Source organism: Ascaphus truei, chromosome 1, assembly GCF_040206685.1.
Source record: "Ascaphus truei isolate aAscTru1 chromosome 1, aAscTru1.hap1, whole genome shotgun sequence".
Taxonomy (NCBI): Eukaryota; Metazoa; Chordata; class Amphibia; order Anura; family Ascaphidae; genus Ascaphus; species Ascaphus truei.
The window spans coordinates 160,662,227-160,679,187 of record NC_134483.1 but is presented as its reverse complement, the minus strand read 5'-3'; the positions used below and the strand labels follow the sequence as shown (position 1 = coordinate 160,679,187).

General features: G+C 43.8%; 1 protein-coding gene across 2 annotated transcripts in view; it reads left to right on the top strand.

Annotated features, from left to right (window-relative positions):
* SLC1A1 (solute carrier family 1 member 1) overlaps positions 1 to 16,961 on the top strand; it is a 112,449-nt gene that overhangs the window by 54,148 nt on the left and 41,340 nt on the right. For both annotated transcript variants that reach the window (XM_075596989.1, XM_075596998.1), the window contains exons 6-9: positions 7,125 to 7,167; positions 7,489 to 7,584; positions 8,621 to 8,805; positions 12,081 to 12,188. In XM_075596989.1, coding sequence (XP_075453104.1) covers positions 7,125 to 7,167; positions 7,489 to 7,584; positions 8,621 to 8,805; positions 12,081 to 12,188 — 432 coding nt within the window. The remainder of the gene's footprint in view (positions 1 to 7,124; positions 7,168 to 7,488; positions 7,585 to 8,620; positions 8,806 to 12,080; positions 12,189 to 16,961) is intronic.

The window sequence follows — 16,961 nt, the reverse complement described above, 5'->3', positions numbered from 1 at the left end:
CCAGGTGAGCAGCGAGGGAGACAGGGGTGTGATCCATGGCAATCGCCTGCAGCTGATGGGGGGCGGAGCCAGCGGTGCGGGAGGGCTGGTAAGACGATCGGGTGCGCGCGCCCTCTGTAAGGCTGCCGTGCGCGCGCCCCAGTCGTGTGCGTGAGAGTGCGGCGTGCCCTGCGGAGGAACGGCTCGGCATGGGGGAGGAACAGGTGAGAGACCGAGGGAGCGGGGAACCGGGGCAGAGAGCCGCCGTGGGGCCTGAGGTGACGGGGACCCGCAGAGAGGCGCGTGCCCCCCAATCCGTTACAGTACCCCACCCCCCCGCCCCCCCTTGAAGATCGGACTCCGGACGATCCTCCCAAGGTTTGGGAGGAAATTTCCGACGAAATTGTTTGAGAAGAGCTGGAGTATGAATATGATGACAAGGTACCCAGGAGCGTTCCTCCGGGCCATATCCCTTCCAATGAACGAGGAACTGAAGTCTGCCCCTGGACCAACATGAATCAAGAATGGAATGGACTTCGAATTCCTGTTGTCCTTGTATTACAACGGGATTGGGTCTCCGAGGACGGTCTGGAAAATGTACATTTTGAACAAAGGGTTTCAGAAGGGACACGTGAAACACAGAGGGTATCTTCATGGTGGGAGGAAGCGAAAGTCGATACGCTACCGGGTTGATCCGTTCGAGGACCTTGAAGGGACCCAAGAATCTAGGAGCCAGCTTCTGGGAAGGAGTTTTGAGCTTGATATTTTTTGAAGATAGCCAAGCTCTGTCTCCAGGTTTGTATTCTGGGCCCACCTGACGTCGCCGATCTGCTTGCGTCTTTTGTTTTTGGACGGACCCTTGCAAGGCTCTTTGAATTTTTTTCCAAGAGTTTTGTAGATTGGAGACGTGAGTATCTGCTGCAGGAACACCAGAAGGGAGGGAGGAGAGAGGAAGGCTGCTGGGATGGAACCCATAGTTAATGAAGAAGGGTGACTCTTGCGTTTACTCATTCTTCAGCGAATGAATAGCGAACTCCGCCCAGGGTCCACCCAATTGTCTTGAGATTCTGACACAAAGCATCTGAGATACTGCTCCAAGGTCTGACTCATTCTCTCCATCTGGCCGTTGGTCTGCGGGTGGTAACCCGAGGAGAAGAAGAGGGAAATGCCAAGTCTCTGAGAAAACGCTCGCCAAAACTTAGAGATCAATTGAGTACCTCTGTATGAAACAATGGAAAGTGGCACGCCGTGTAACCTGAAAATTTCTTTAGAAAAAATGTCAGCCAAGGTAGCTGAATTGGGGAGACCCTTGAGGGGTATAAAGTGTGTGTGCTTGGAAATCCTGCCCACTACCACAAGGATCGTATTCATCCCTTTAGAATTTGGAAGTTCCACAATAAAGTCCATGGAGATATGCTTCCAAGGCCATCCCGGAATAGGAAGAGGCAGGAGGAGACCAGAAGGTTTGTGTCGGGCGGACTTGCTCTGAGCACAGACTGGACAAGCTCTGGTAAAGTCAAAAATGTATTTGTTCATTTTAGGCCACCAAAAGGTCAGTTTAATAAGATCCACTGTCCTCTTGAAGCCTGGATGACCAGTAGATCTAGAAGAATGCCCCCACTCTAGGATCTTGTGGCGAAAACGTGGAGCAGCGTACAGACGTCCTTCTGGCACCTTAAATCTCCTAAGGATATGAGCCTGGGCTTTATTGATCTCATCCAGGATTTCAAAATTATTGGTAGAAATAATATACTTTGCGGGGAGAATCGTCTTTGAAGATTCGTTAGATCCTTCCTCCGTAGAGAATTGGCGAGAAAGAGCATCGGCCTTGATATTCTTGGTACCCGGAATATATGAAATCGTGTAATTGAAACGAGAGAAAAACAGTGCCGAAAGTGCTTGACGGGATCCCAGATGACGAGCCCCCTCAATAAGTTTTTGTGATCGGTGAGAATAGCTACTGGCTCTTTGGTACCCTCGAGGAGATGTCTCCATTCTTGCAGGGCTAATTTGATTGCCAAAAGTTCACGGTTCCTGACATCATAATTTCTCTCAGCCAAAGAGAATTTCCTGGAAAATAATCCACACGGATAGTCTTTCTTGTGGAGAAGATCTTTGTGAGAGTACTGCCCCAGCTCCCACATCAGAAGCGTCTACCTCCAGGCTGAAAGGAAGGGATGTATCCAGATGCCGAAGGATGGGGGCGGAGACGAAAGCTCTTTTGAGGAACTCGAAGGCTTTGATGGTTTCAGAGGACCATGCTGCCGGATCAGCCCCTTTTTTAGTCAGAGCAGTAATGGGTAGAGCGACAGTGGAGAAATTACGGATTAATTTTCGATAGTAGTTAGAAACGCCAAGGAAACGCTGAATGGCTTTTAGGGAATTCGGCAACGGCCAATCCAGAACAGACTTCAATTTCTCAGGATCCATGGTGAAACCTTTATCGGAGATTATATAGCCAAGGAAGGCTGTGGAAGATTGGTGGAAGAGACATTTCTCCATCTTCGCGTAGAGGCTATTAGCACGAAGCCGAGAGAGAACCACTTTGGTGTGATGAATGTGCTCTTCCAGGTTCTTGGAGAAAATTAGGATATCGTTTAAGTATACGATGACGAAAATACCCAGAATGTCCCGGATGATATCATTCATACATTCTTGGAAGACGACAGGGGCATTGCAGAGGCTGAACGGCATCACATAATATTCATAATGACCCGAACACGTGTTAAATGCAGTTTTCCATTCGTCACCGTCTCGTATTCGGATTAGATTGTAGGCTCCTCTCAGGTCGAGTTTGGAAAATATAGAGGCTCCTTGGAGCCGGTCAAAGAGTTCCAAAATTAGAGGAAGAGGGTACCGGTTTTTAACTGTAATCTTGTTAAGCCCACGAAAGTCGATATGGGCTTGAAGGCTGGTTGAAGCGGTCGACCGTCGATAGCCTCCAGGCCGATGGGTGACTTTTTCTTGACTAACGGGATTTGGTTGTTGCAGGTATAGTCGTGATCCAAAAAGTTACCACCAGACCCGGAGTCGATGAAGGCTTCAACCTCTACCTTAACATTAGGACCCACAAGAGTTATGGGGAGAAGGATTCTCTTCGGTAGCTCTTTGGGGGAAGAGGGGCAAGGAGAAATGTTACCCAGTAGAAGCCCCTCTACCTTTACTGGGCGTTCTCGTTTCCCGGTTTCAAGCAACAGTGACGTAGTTGGTGTTCGGGGAGCCGCAGTAGTAGCAGAGACCCTCATCGCGGCGGCATGTTCTCCCAGCGGTCCGAAGCTGTTGGCTCCTGATTTGCATCGGTTCGGGGGTGTCCAACGCAGGAAGAGCCAAGGGAGGAGACCTAGGAGAAACAGGCAAGGACAACAGTAAACGGGGGCGCTGGCGCTCATGGCATCACTCTTGAATGCTCTGGTCCATCCGGATGCTGAGGGCAATGAGATCCTCTAGAGATGAGGGACGAACATGAGCTGCGAGGTCATCCTTGAGGGATTCGGACAAACCCTGCCAGTATGCCGCGGCGAGAGCCTCATCGTTCCACTGGGTCTCTGCAGCGATGGTGCGGAACTCCACCGCATATCTTGCAGCCGACCAGCGACCCTGGGAGAGATGAAACAAGGAAGAAGTGGCAGTCTCCCTACGCGCTGGTGTGTCAAAGACCTGCTGAAACTCTCGCCGGAATTTGGGGTAGTCTTGGGTTATGTCTGATCTGTGTTCCCAGAGGGGGGAAGCCCAAGCGAGAGCGTCGCCAGTGAGCAGGGCATAGACATAGGCCACTTTAGAACGACCAGAGGGAAAATGAGACGGGGACATCTCGAACTGGACGTCACATTGGTTCAAGAATCCCCGGCAAGTAAGGGGGTCCCCGTCATACCGGTTGGGAGGTGGAATATGTGGCTTTGGATTGCCCATAGGTACTGGGGCCGGGGGTAACGGTGCAGCTGGGGATCCCCGCAGGGAGAGGTTAGAAAGTTTTTGCGCCACGGCGGTGACTTGGTCACTTAAAAATTGCCAGTGATCCATAGTGACACCTTGGCCCACCTCAGGGGGGTCTGTATTTGTTGGGCTCTGCATAATGTAATGCCTGTATGCCTGCAGACCTGGCCAGTCCCCAGTACTGAGGTTGGTAAGGGTATAACACGCACCCACAGCAGTGAGGGCGTGCCAGGAGTGTGGTAAGATGCGTTGCCGGGCCTGGTGAGAAAGGGTTAACAATATACTTGCTGAGTCCGGGGTGTCAGAAGTCGGAGGGTTAATGTCCAAGAGCCGTGGGTCAGGGGCAGGAGAAGCAACGTAGTGAGGTCCAAAGCAGAGTCCAGGGGTAGCGTGGTACACGTAGTCAAACAGAGCCGAGATCAATCCAAAGGTATCCAAACAGGGACAAGGACAGGAACAAGAGCTGTAACAGAGAACAGAGCTTGGCATAGACACTGCACACAGGAGTCAAGAGAAGCTATGCAGAGCAAGGAAGAAGAGGGCAGACTGGGGTTATAAAGGAAGGAGGGCCAATGGTAGCAAGGGGTGGAGCGGAGGCCTGTCTGGGTGATTGCAGGGATAGGTCCAGGTGAGCAGGGAGGGAGACAGGGGTGTGATCCATGGCAATCGCCTGCAGCCGATGGGGGGCGGAGTCAGCGGCGCGGGAGGGCTGGTAAGACGATCGGGTGCGCGCGCCCCCTATAAGGCTGCCGTGCGCGTGCCCCGGTCGCGTGCGTGAGAGTGCGGCGTGACCGCGGAGGAACGGCTCGGTGTGGGGGAGGAACAGGTGAGAGACCGAGGGAGCGGGGAACCGGGGCAGAGAGCCGCGAGGGGCCTGAGGTGACGGGGACCTGCTGAGAGGCGTGTGTCCCCCGATCCGTTACACTAAATAAATTCTGAATGTATTTTAAAGATGATCTCAGTGATAGGGTCAGTTATAATATAGGGTATATCTCTATTTTTGGAAAAACGACATACCTCTCTTTTTTTTTCTCACTAGGTGATATGTATCACTAACTGGAGCATTGCTCTAAAGACAGATGCAAATTCTGCATCACTTTGAACCAAGGTATTAGGTGCTTTGCTCCAATTTTGGTTCATTTGTGCAAGGTAGCGATTTGGGGAGTGACTATAGGAATCTTAATGAAACATCAAAATGAGTCCCTATAACTGGTGTCATGTTCCATTCTCTCTCCATAACAAAAAAAAACAGGTTTGAAGTGGCATAATCTCCAGTGGCAAGGTAGAGTACCATACAAGTCACTAGCACCAGTCTTCCTCCATTTAGTTATGGGATAACTTTGGGAAAGAGACAGAATGTTTAAATAATTCAAACTGGGGGGTCCACTGGAGCCGAACCACTCTATTTAGCTCTAGGTATCACACCTAGTTATACAGTAGTTGCAGATGAATCAGCTCCTGTTTGGGAAATCAAATTGCCCGCTAAATCCTGTGTGTCCCAAAGGCCAATAGGAAGCTGCAGTGTCATCGGGGGGGGGGGGGGGGAGAGGGTTGACTTTGTGGTTTCCAATTGGACTATACAGTGAGCCATCTTTGAATTTACAGCATGACACCCAGCAACTAAAACTGTAAGTATCTTGGGAACTAGAGGTTCCCCCAGTGCTCAAAATAGTGCTGCTCCATTCCAGAGGACCAGTCTGTCAAGTATTGTTTTAACTACACAGCGCCATACATTGGAAAAGTGAGGCATGAATTTAGTTTGTAACTATGTGATCGGAGTCCGGCATTCTAATGGCCATGCCAAACCTTCTCTTGTGCACTGTAGAGCGGAGCTTGTGCTCTGGTTTCAGTTTACTTCAATTCCACAGGTTTTGTGATCTAAATGCTCATTGTAATCATTTAATATGTCAGTAAATGTTTTCATGCTTGCATGTTTGTTTGTTTGTTTAAACTCCAATGAAATGGCTAGGCACTGAAGTTAATATTCTAACAAGAGAATGGGTCGCTCAATAAATTGTAGGCAATTTTCAATTGACGGCCGCTCCTCCTTCTGCTACCGTGCACCTCACGTCTGGAAGAACCTACCAGAGACTCTCAAACCCGGCTCCAGTTTAAGTAATTTCAAGAATTGAGCTGTCTCAGTTTAATCTTGTCTGTAAATGTTACATACGCCTATAATCATTCATTATCTCTAACTGTCCATGAAATGTCTGTAAATTGAATGTATAACCTCGTTCATTTAATGTAACCATGTAATGTCACCATAACTCTGTGCCCAGGACATACTTGAAAACGAGAGGTAATTTATTTCCTGGTAAAACATTTTATAAATAAATAAATAAATCCACCTTCATTGACCTTTTCTTGGAAAAAGAAGGTACAGAACATCATACTGTAAATTCAGTGTAGGCTATTCATTTACTTTTAAAACAGAGTCAGTCTAATTTTGTAGAGTTGTATACTAAGATTTGTGTGGACATTATGTTGCATTACCACCAAGAGAGATAAATAAAATGAATGCAATATTGAGTTGTTGCTGAAGATAAATGTTGAGAAATTTCGAAGAAAGACGCAATAATTCACATGCACCAGAACAATGTTACTAAAGTAGCTATTTTTGCACCAATGTTTACAAGCTGAACGTGATGGACTAAAATGTGTTTGCAACAAATGCCTTATTAAAAAGTACCACATTTTGACTTTAGCAGAATATTACTGGATTGTTGCATTTTGGACCTGCAAGTGTGTTGCCTGGCCAGCATGTCTTCCGTTAGTGCCATTCTTCTTGCATTGGTACTGGGTAAACAAACCAGCACATCTACAGTACTTCTAGACAACTTTCTCAAAGGAAAGTACAATATTTTGATTCTTAATTTAAAAAAGGAAGCTTTAGAAAATGAAACGGAGAGTACATCTACAAGATTACTGCCCTGTAGCCTTTTATTGGTATTGTTTAGTGAGTGGTGTGCATATACACCTTATCCTTTTACTATAATACACCTTATCCTTTTACAATAATTAACGAGAGCATGAAAGGACGAGCTATCACCCATTAGCTAAATAATCATTATAATTATTATAGTACCTTTTACGCAAACAAATACGTATGGAGCTTGTTTTTTGATTGATGTAAACTGTTTTATTTGCTTTTATTATCCCAAAAAAACTCAACATGGATGTTGTTTTTAATTAAATCTATATTTTCCCTGTAGAAACATGTTTCCGGAAAACCTGGTTCAGGCCTGCTTCCAACAGGTAGGGTGGAAATAATCTGAGATCAATGTCCCCTGTAGGTAACTGGAACACATATGTTTATTGATAAATATATTTTTTTGTCTATGGCGGATGATGTTATCAACACAAAAAAGCAACTTGCCTATGCCAATTTCCGTAAAATTATTTTTGTTTTTGGAAAGCTTGTATCCATTTTCATACATCGGTTACAAGCATCGGTTAAGTATTATACTTTTGAAGAGATTTCTAGCAATGGTATTGTTTGTGGGTATTTCAGTTTTCATGTTATCAATTAGTTCCGTGTTATTTGGATACAATATTTGAACAACGTCTCTATTTCAGTACAAAACTAAGCGTGAAGAACTGAAACCTTCCAAGGAACCTGACAAAAACAGCACTGTCAATACCACTGTAGATTTGATGATGACCGATCAAGAGGTTCAGTATTGTTTCTTTTTGATGTTTCTTATAATAAACAGGTGTAGTAGAGTGAAGAGGGTAAAGGGAAAGAAAACATGGGTACTAATGTGTCCAATCTACAGTAGACCTATAATATTTTATCATTATGAATCCTGGTGATAATAACATTTCAGTTGATCTACTATATGAATTCCTCACCGTGGGACTTTCCAGACAAGTCCTACAAAAAGTGTACAGTAAATTAGCAAAATAGAAATACATAAATGTGGGATGTTCTGTAGGATTATCTCGCTGTGGACATTCCAGTGTGGAGTGTCTGTGTTGGGTTTCTCCTTCTACCTTCTCATCTATGCTACAGAAGAGCAAGAGGCTAATTAGAATCATATTAATATAGTGCTAACTGTATATATAGTGCTTTCCAGAACAGATGATAGAGTATATAGGAAGTTTATACAATATGGGGATAAATGCTCCAAATATAAAAATACACAAGGAAGAAGGAATCGAAAGAGCTTACAATCTGAGGAGTAGATTTATTAAAGTTCAAAATCTGTTAATGATCCTTAATGGCTTTCACACTTTAGTGAATAAACCTGGAGTCTATTAAATAGCTGTGGGGCTCTTTCAGAAGGAGGCAACATTTCAGGATTAGATCAAGGGGGAACAGAAGTTTCAATGAAACAAATAAATTGCAGGTTGAGTTATTTGTTTAAGTGTAATGCATACTAGTGGTGTACTAATTGATTTTTCATGTATTGCAACATACCAGTCGCACCTCTGAAAAAAAAGGAAATGTAAAGCATTGCTCTATATGTTGCAATGCTAGAAAATTGGACACTAATGGAGACTACAGTTTTGGGGACATAACTAAAAGCCAAGAGACAGACAGACCAAGGAAAATTGTGACTATTATTGTCACTGTTCCTCAAATTATGAGTAAATAATACGAAGGATAACATAAAAAAGTAATGTTAACTAATTTACTGCAAATTATTGTAATGCTATACATGTGCATTTTGCCAACTTTTCTTATGTTTTCATGCATTTTCTGCAGAACCGTACAAAACAATATAAAATAGTTGGCCTGTACACGGAAGGTGTGAATGTTCTAGGCCTCATTGTCTTTTGTCTCGTCTTTGGAATTGTTATCGGGAAAATGGGAGAAAAAGGACAAGTTTTGGTGGACTTTTTCAATGCACTGAATGATGTAACAATGAAAATTGTTCAGGTCATCATGTGGTGAGTAGAGAATAATTAACTTTATTTAACAAGTTAAAGGCTAAATATTTCAAAGCATTGAAATGTTTAACAGATTGAAGTTTATATACTGTTATGCAGTATATAAACACACACACAGCCCATGTAAACTCAAAACCTAAATCTACCACTTCGTATATATTGTGTCAAAAATAGTGCTACTAGGATTGTGACCTCATGTATAGAACAAAAGACAAAAAGACAAAAGGCTGCATTGCTACATCTAACTTCACTTGTGATATAGTTAAATACGTATCTGGTTATAAGCCAGGGTCATTTAGTTCAATTCTTTGGCCTAAACCTACAACGACTTCATGATATGGCCCTTCTGTAGGTCCTAACACTGCAGTATATATGCATGGGATATTGTTGGCTTTCCAACCAAGATCGAGGGTTCACTAAAATATTTTTTACACATTATACCACAATTATTGACTAAACCTGGGGGGAAAGCAGATTTGGGTATGATACAAGCATGAGTATTGATACTTTGATTCTGCTTTGCAAATACAGTAGGTGGTCCAGCAAGTTCTGTTATGTACAGGTCAATGATATACTGTAGGACAGAATAAGGCTCATAACTTCTGCAATAATTAATTCATCTCTAAAAGCCAGACATCATCTCCATTATAAAATAGTTTATTGTTAATGCCAAAATGAGAACTAGCATTAAAGGTTTCTGGTGGCATCACAAATAACAACACACAGATTCCCAACAAGCTCTGAGAAACCCCACCCATTACCACATAATATATACAGTATATGTATATAAGTGTCAAAAGGAGTGCTAGTGGGCATGGCTAAATGTATACAACAAGAAACAAAAATGCCCAAAGCTAATTCCATTGTGACAAAAATACACAGAGCAATACCTATATATCTCTTGTAAAAAGGGTCATTTAGTTTAACCCTTTGGCCAAAGCATCATAAGCCTGCTGCCACTTACAAGGCATGACCGAAGCAGGTCCTAACACTCACCTGGGTTAAAATTCTTATTTACCTGTATAATTACAGGAAGAATGATCACATTGGATCTGTCGTAACCTGGCAAAATGAAACTGACCTGCCAGCTTGGAAAGTGGGGTGGGGCAAGCTTAAACCTTGGGGGGGGAGGGGCCACTACCCTCCCATAAGCAACTGAGACCAGCTGCACACAATTAACAAAATACACAGATTCCCAACAAGCTCTGAGAAACCCCAACCATTACCACATCTTAATATATAAAATCAAAGGTTGGTACTAGCTGCGGTGAATGTGATTGGTCCGTGGCCACCCCGACTGTCATTGCCCAAGAGGTACGCCCCACTGTGACACACACCGCCCACACGACTGTCATTGGCCAAAACTTACACTGACACACACCTACTTCACTGTCACACACTTGCACTGACAGCATACCCCCACAGAACCCCTGCGGAGTCCTTGGTAAGTTCATCTCACACACTCACCCCTGTGTGTACACACACACACACACACACACACACACACACACACACACACACACACACAACATTTTAATATGTCCTGTTTCATTAAGATTTTCTAAAATGGCCGCAACACCAACTGACATGTGCGCTCCGCACATGCATATCTCTATGCGCTCCTCTCAAATGTCCCTTTCTCTATACGCTCATGCACAAGTGTCGCTACATTCAATGGCCACTTTCACAATATGTCCCGTTTTCTATTTATTCCCCATCCTGTGTAAAGTATATTATTATTAATTTTCATTAAATCATCACCGCCAGCCACGCTGTGCATTTCTTGCTTTACCTACGCACTTACCAATTATTTATGTCCCGTTTTCTATCTGCGCTCCGCAACAGCATATCTCCGCACCGGCATATCTCCGCACCGGCATATCTCCGCACCGGCATATCTCCGCACCGGCATATCTCCGCACCGGCATATCTCCGCACCGGCATATCTCCGCACCGGCATATCTCCGCACCGGCATATCTCCGCACCGGCATATCTCCGCACCGGCATATCTCTATGCGCTCTGCTCAACTGTTACATTATTCACTACTTCTCACCCCCTCTGCTGGGCACTCGCGTAAGGTCACACAAGATGGCGGCGTTGCCAATACTGAGGCGGTCTGTTCCCGCCCAGCTCCTGTCAGGTGCGTGTTTTCCCGCCCAAAGACCCGTCACTGTCCGGGCGCTCACCCCCTGCCTCCCTCCCCCCTTTGGCGCGTGACGGTTGCTCCCTCTCTCAGAGAGGCTACAGGATTTACCTCTCTGGGGGCTGGGAGAGGGGGAGCACACAAATAGGGGGGAGAGGAGGGAGCAGGAAATTTAACTCACGGGCAACGCCGGGTCTCTCAGCTAGTAATATATATATAAGTGTCAAAAGGAGTGCTAGTGGGCGTGGCTAAATATATACAACAAGAAACAAAAATGTCCAAAGCTACTTCCAATGTGACAAAAATACACAGTGCAAAACCTATATATCTCTTGTAAAAAGGGTCATTTAGTTTAACCCTGGTTAGCTGTGTATTTTTGTCACATTGGAATTAGCTTTGGGCATTTTTGTTTCTTGTTGTATACATTTAGACACGCCCACTAGCACTCCTTTTGACACTGAAATGTAGCTATTGCAGTCTGTGGTTACCACAACGTTTGACTTGTTTTGTGTGACTTTTATAGTTGCAATATTAAGCTCATTACCTTTATTTTGTATAATGTATAAAGACGTGCAATAGTAGTCTCCTCTGGGAGATTGAAATGGTAGGAACACTGAAATTGAGCAATGCGGTACCCACTTGATTGAACCGTGTATACAAATATATATATATATATATACACATACAGTAACAAAAACTCAAGCAGCATGTAGTGCTGCTTCTGTGAAGTAGATACAGTGTGGGCAGCTTGATCTTGGTTCCTGCCTTGAATTTTCAATCAGGTAGCATAAGCTCAATAAGGTTACAGTGAGTGTAACCAGCCAGCATTGAACTTTGGGACTGGCCTCATTCTGCAGCCGGCAAGTTTTTACCAAATGGTTGCAGTTTGCAGTTAGATTGCATCTGAATATAATCCTGCAATGCAGTCTTTCTGACAGCTAAGAGGATAAAGGCCCTTACCTGTCCAAGTTGGCTGGCTGAACTTGTAGTACAGTTCAATGTTTTATTGAAACATGAATCTCAGTAGGACCAAAATGATGGTCAACAAATAAGTCAACTCAAAGATCAAAATAAATGGAATAGAACTAGAAGTTGAAAACAATTTAATATTTTCTTTTTATGCATTTTAGGTACATGCCAATTGGTATTTTATTTTTGATTGCGGGGAAGATAATTGAAGTTAATGACTGGGAAATCTTTCGCAAGCTTGGGATGTATATGGCAACAGTACTAAGTGGGTATGTTCCTATTTGTTGTCCGTTCTAAAGAGAAGTACACATTTACTGTATATCAAGATGCATTGCAGATTATATATTTATATATATATATATACATTGCAGATTACATATCTATATATCTATATAGATATAGATATTGATATATATATATTGTGAAGCCCACACCACGTTGTAGCATCTTCTAGTCCCAGATTAAGGCAGGAAACTTAGTATTTCTCTATGTGAGGTTTATTTACAGGGATAAATAATATATTAACAGGCCCACCGTCCCTTTAAGTCAAAACAAAATCATAAAATAAACTCCTACTCCTCTTAGGAAACTAACTACACATAAAGCTTCAACCCTTACTACCCAGATGGACAGCTACTGTAAACTGATTACAACCCCAAACAGGTACTACTATGGCTGAACATTTAAAGTCTCTATACACAGCAATAAAGGGTTTCGCTTATCTGTTAGTCCAGGGTTTGGAGCAGACGTCCCCGCTTCAGCCTGGTCATGTGTCCTTCCTTCCTAGGGGAGCTTGGCCCCACGAGAGCTTAGAGAATCTCCGCTGTAAGTCCAATGTTAAGGACAGGACATCCCCGCTTCAGCACAGTGTCTCATCCTTCCTTCTTCCTGGGATTAACAACCCAGACAGGGTCAACAGACTCCACGACCACCGTCCAGCGGGTCTAAGGGGCTGTGCCAGCTTCCACAGCTGGGGAGAACTCTTCTCTGTCCCCCTTCTCAGAGGAACAGCAGTCACTCTCTCTCTCTAGCAGCTCTCTAGGTCTGCCTTAAAACTCTTCCTTGTTCAGTCTTTTCCCACTCACAGACAGACTGTTTCGACCTTGTGGGTACACAGTCTGTCTGTGAGTGGGTTTACTGGCTTTGCATCTCATCCCAGGCTATGTTTAAAAGCTGTGTTTTAAAGCAGCATGCATTGGCTTAAGGGTGTCCATGTAATGTGGGCTTGAGACATAAGGTGGCACTGTGTGCTCATTTGCATGTCATTTCTCAGAATCCCTTGCTGCAGTGGAAGCACCGTATTCTGGGTGATAATGGGGAAAAGCAGTGTTGTAGACCTGTCTGAGACATGTGAATGTGCACACAAGTAATATTTTTATATGCTACTGTATATATATATATATATATATATATATATATATATATACACAGTGTATATATATATATATATATTTATCTGTGAAAAAGAAGAAAAAAACAGGCGCACGCCTAGTGCATTAACGTAATAACATGTAATTTATAGAACATACAATCAAGCAAATGCCCACTCACAAGAGTACTGTAATAATAAGCATGTATGAGATTGGCTCTCATGTGCCAGCAACGCGGTCCTCTCCGTCCGGTTCGAGGCAGTAACGTCCTCCCGTGTCCCTCCTTCGTGTAACCGGATAGCCGGAAGTGAAGTCCTTCCAATTCGGTGTTCAAAGTAAGGAGTCCCTCCGTGGTATTGTTGCCGGCACAAAGATTTCTGAGTTGCTGGTTCCCGGAGGGACTCCTTACTTTGAACACCGAATTGGAAGGACTTCACTTCCGGCTATCCGGTTACACGAAGGAGGGACACGGGAGGACGTTACTGCCTCGAACCGGACGGAGAGGACCGCGTTGCTGGCACATGAGAGCCAATCTCATACATGCTTTTTATTACAGTACTCTTGTGAGTGGGCATTTGCTTGATTTTATGTTCCATAAACTATATGTTATTACGTTAATGCACTAGGTGTGCGCCTGTTTTTTTCTTCTTTTTCACAGATTTATTCAGGGAGTAGTGATCCCTTTGAAACGGGCTGCAAACACCTGGATGTCATTGCTATTGGAACAGGACTTTGTTTTTTCAGGGTTTTTTTAAAGGTTTTTTCATATTCATTAATTTTTTAAGAATTTTTATTTGGTGTATTTATACACTTTGTGTTTTTTATCACAATTTTTTTTACTTTTTCATCTTAATTAAATAGTATTGTTATTCTATACCTTATCTCCTTTGAGATCACAGGTTCATAGTAGCACTATTGACCGTCATCACACCGCCCCACTAGACGCATTCATGGTAGGGTTAATTAGTTTTTCATTATAATAGCTTATGATCAGGATATATTAGAGGCGCCACTTCATTGTTTTCTGTTTCTTTTGGTTTATATATATATATATATATATATATATATATATATATATATATATATATATATATTAGCATGATGTGTCCCTGAGAGAGATGATTCAATTATATAGTCTGTCAAAATATTCCAGTACATTGCATTCACTTGCTTTAGATATACTGTAGTTGTTTCTGAAAAAGATTCATGAGTCAAACGTCCTCGGTTTGTTATGATTGCTCTTAAGAAATAGTCATTCATTTTTATTTACAGCACAGTATGAAAACAGGCAGTTTTTCTTGGAAAAGGATACAATACCAGTGCACATCCTGATCCTTAATACTAAATCATAAATGAACCTTTTACCTATTCTGATAAAAAGATGTACGGCAAATAAAAATATCACTGGTGAGCACATTCACACGTCTCAGACAGGTCTGCAATCCTGCTTTTCCCCATTATCTCTTAGCATACACTGCTTCCACTGCAGCCAAGGATTCTGGGAAATGACATGTAAATGAGCACTCACTGTGTGTCACTTTTTGCTTCTTATCCATTTTAACAAGGATCCCTATAAGCGTATGCCTGCCCCATTACACAGCTTTTTCAGCACAACCACAATTCTACCCACAACTACACGACAAACTTTAAAACATTAGTCATGTCCTATGGTATGGAGGTTATTCATTATAGGGTGATAGTTCTGTTCAGGCTGCATCGAAACTCCCTCTACACTTGTGTAGCCCCCCTTCCCTGGGCCAATCGCAGATCGGGCCCCCTCATCTGTACTAGGGTCTGGCTACATGTCTTAGTGTGGTGCATACCTGCTGGCAACAGGAGGGCCTGAGTCTCCCGTGATGGTATGGGGGATGACAGGATCAGGTTTCTGGGGTGAATGCCTCCGTCTCATTTAATGGTGCAGCGCCTCCATCTCTGGTAAGCCCTAGGAATACGGGGTGGAATCCTTCCAGAGAGTCCCCCCACTCGGGGACGAGAGATTCCAGTCTCACACGGTATATCTTTAAAAGCAGCAGCAGCTCTTTATTCACAGCAGCAGGAATAGCAGCAACAACAGCAGTGGTACTTTCTATCAGGTACAGGTTGTCTTCTTCCACACAGGACTGCTCTCCCTCAGGGTGGTCTCTGTTCCCTGCCACCACCCTAGGTCAAGAGCACCCAGGGTGGGTCTAGCTCTTCCCTCGCCCCCTAAACAGGGTGAGAGGAATTGGTCCACCTCCCTAACTATGGTTGCATCAGCTTTACTCAGAGGCTGATGGCTCCCCTTCTCCAACTGCCAATTGATAGATGGCTCTCTCTGTCACCCTGGGCCAGCCAGGTGACAGACTCAGCAGACTCTTAACTGTACACTCACTTCTAACTCAGACTTAGACTAACACTAAATAGGAAGTGCACTGCTCTTTTATGATATTGGCAGGCACTGCCCCTGTGTCTCTGCCTTCCACACAGGGTCAAGTGACCTACCTCCACCACTCAGGGCAGTGCTTGAGGTGGGGGAAACCCATGATAACTCCTGGCAACCTGCCCTTAGCAGGAATTACACCAGGAGGAGGATAGATATATAGCCCCATTTTTTACCAGGGCTATACTTGTATATATTGTGCTGCATCTCATGGGCTTAATGCTACTTCATATTACGTGGAGCTACAGTACATTCTAAAAGCAAACTCTTAAATACACTTGAGGAGTGCACTTAGAAATAGTAGCTGGTATTCACCACAATCTTTCAGAAGAATAGTTTGATTTATGGACTAGTGTTGTCCTAGATTAGCTATTTGTCATTGCTTGCTAAAATGATTCATATTTGCTTTATTATTAAACAGTACACAAAATTCCTGTGTTAATAAAACAAGCATTCGTTAAAACCGTATATTATGTAAACCATATTCCCCCCCCTCCCCCCCCCCCCCCCCCGGGTCGCAGATTGGACACCTAGGGTGTAATGTGGTCTGGCTACATATGTATTGGTGGTTGTAACAGGGGACTTATCCCTGTTCACAAATGTGCCTCTAATCCAGCAGTGTGGTGGTTAACTGCTGGTAGGCAATTAACTAACACCACCTGGCTGATTGCAGGTGGTAGAAAAAGCCTGCCTTTGAGACAGGAAGAGAGACTCCTTAGCTCACGTGGGAGCTGAACAAGGAAACCGAGCAGAGGTTCTTGAGTCTCCCAGGAGAGACTGACCAAGAGAACACAGATCTCTGGAGCTGACAAATAAGACTTCTAAACCTGGATGCTGATAATCCGGAGAAAGGGCAGCAACCCTGGAAACAGATAAGACTTTATTTTCCATTGACTGTTGTCTATATATATATATCTATATGACTTGGGCTGATGAATAGCCTGGGTAGCCACCCAGTTAAAAGGGTCTGAAATAGAAGGATACATATATGCCAAAGTGGAGCAAGTTTTATTGGGCTCACTATTTCTCTGATGTTGATTTTTGCTGTGTTTAAAGCGACAGGCACAATAAAGCCTTGTTTTAATTTCACCTTAAAACAGTCTCCATTATGTACCTCTGCAAATGTCCTCCTACATATGGTGTCAGAAATTTGGGATGAGAGGCGGCCTTTGAAGTTTAAAGGGCCGGAGATTGCCTGTGGAATTTTTTTTTGTGCTTTTGCCTGCATACAGTCTTGCAAACAAACCTGAGCA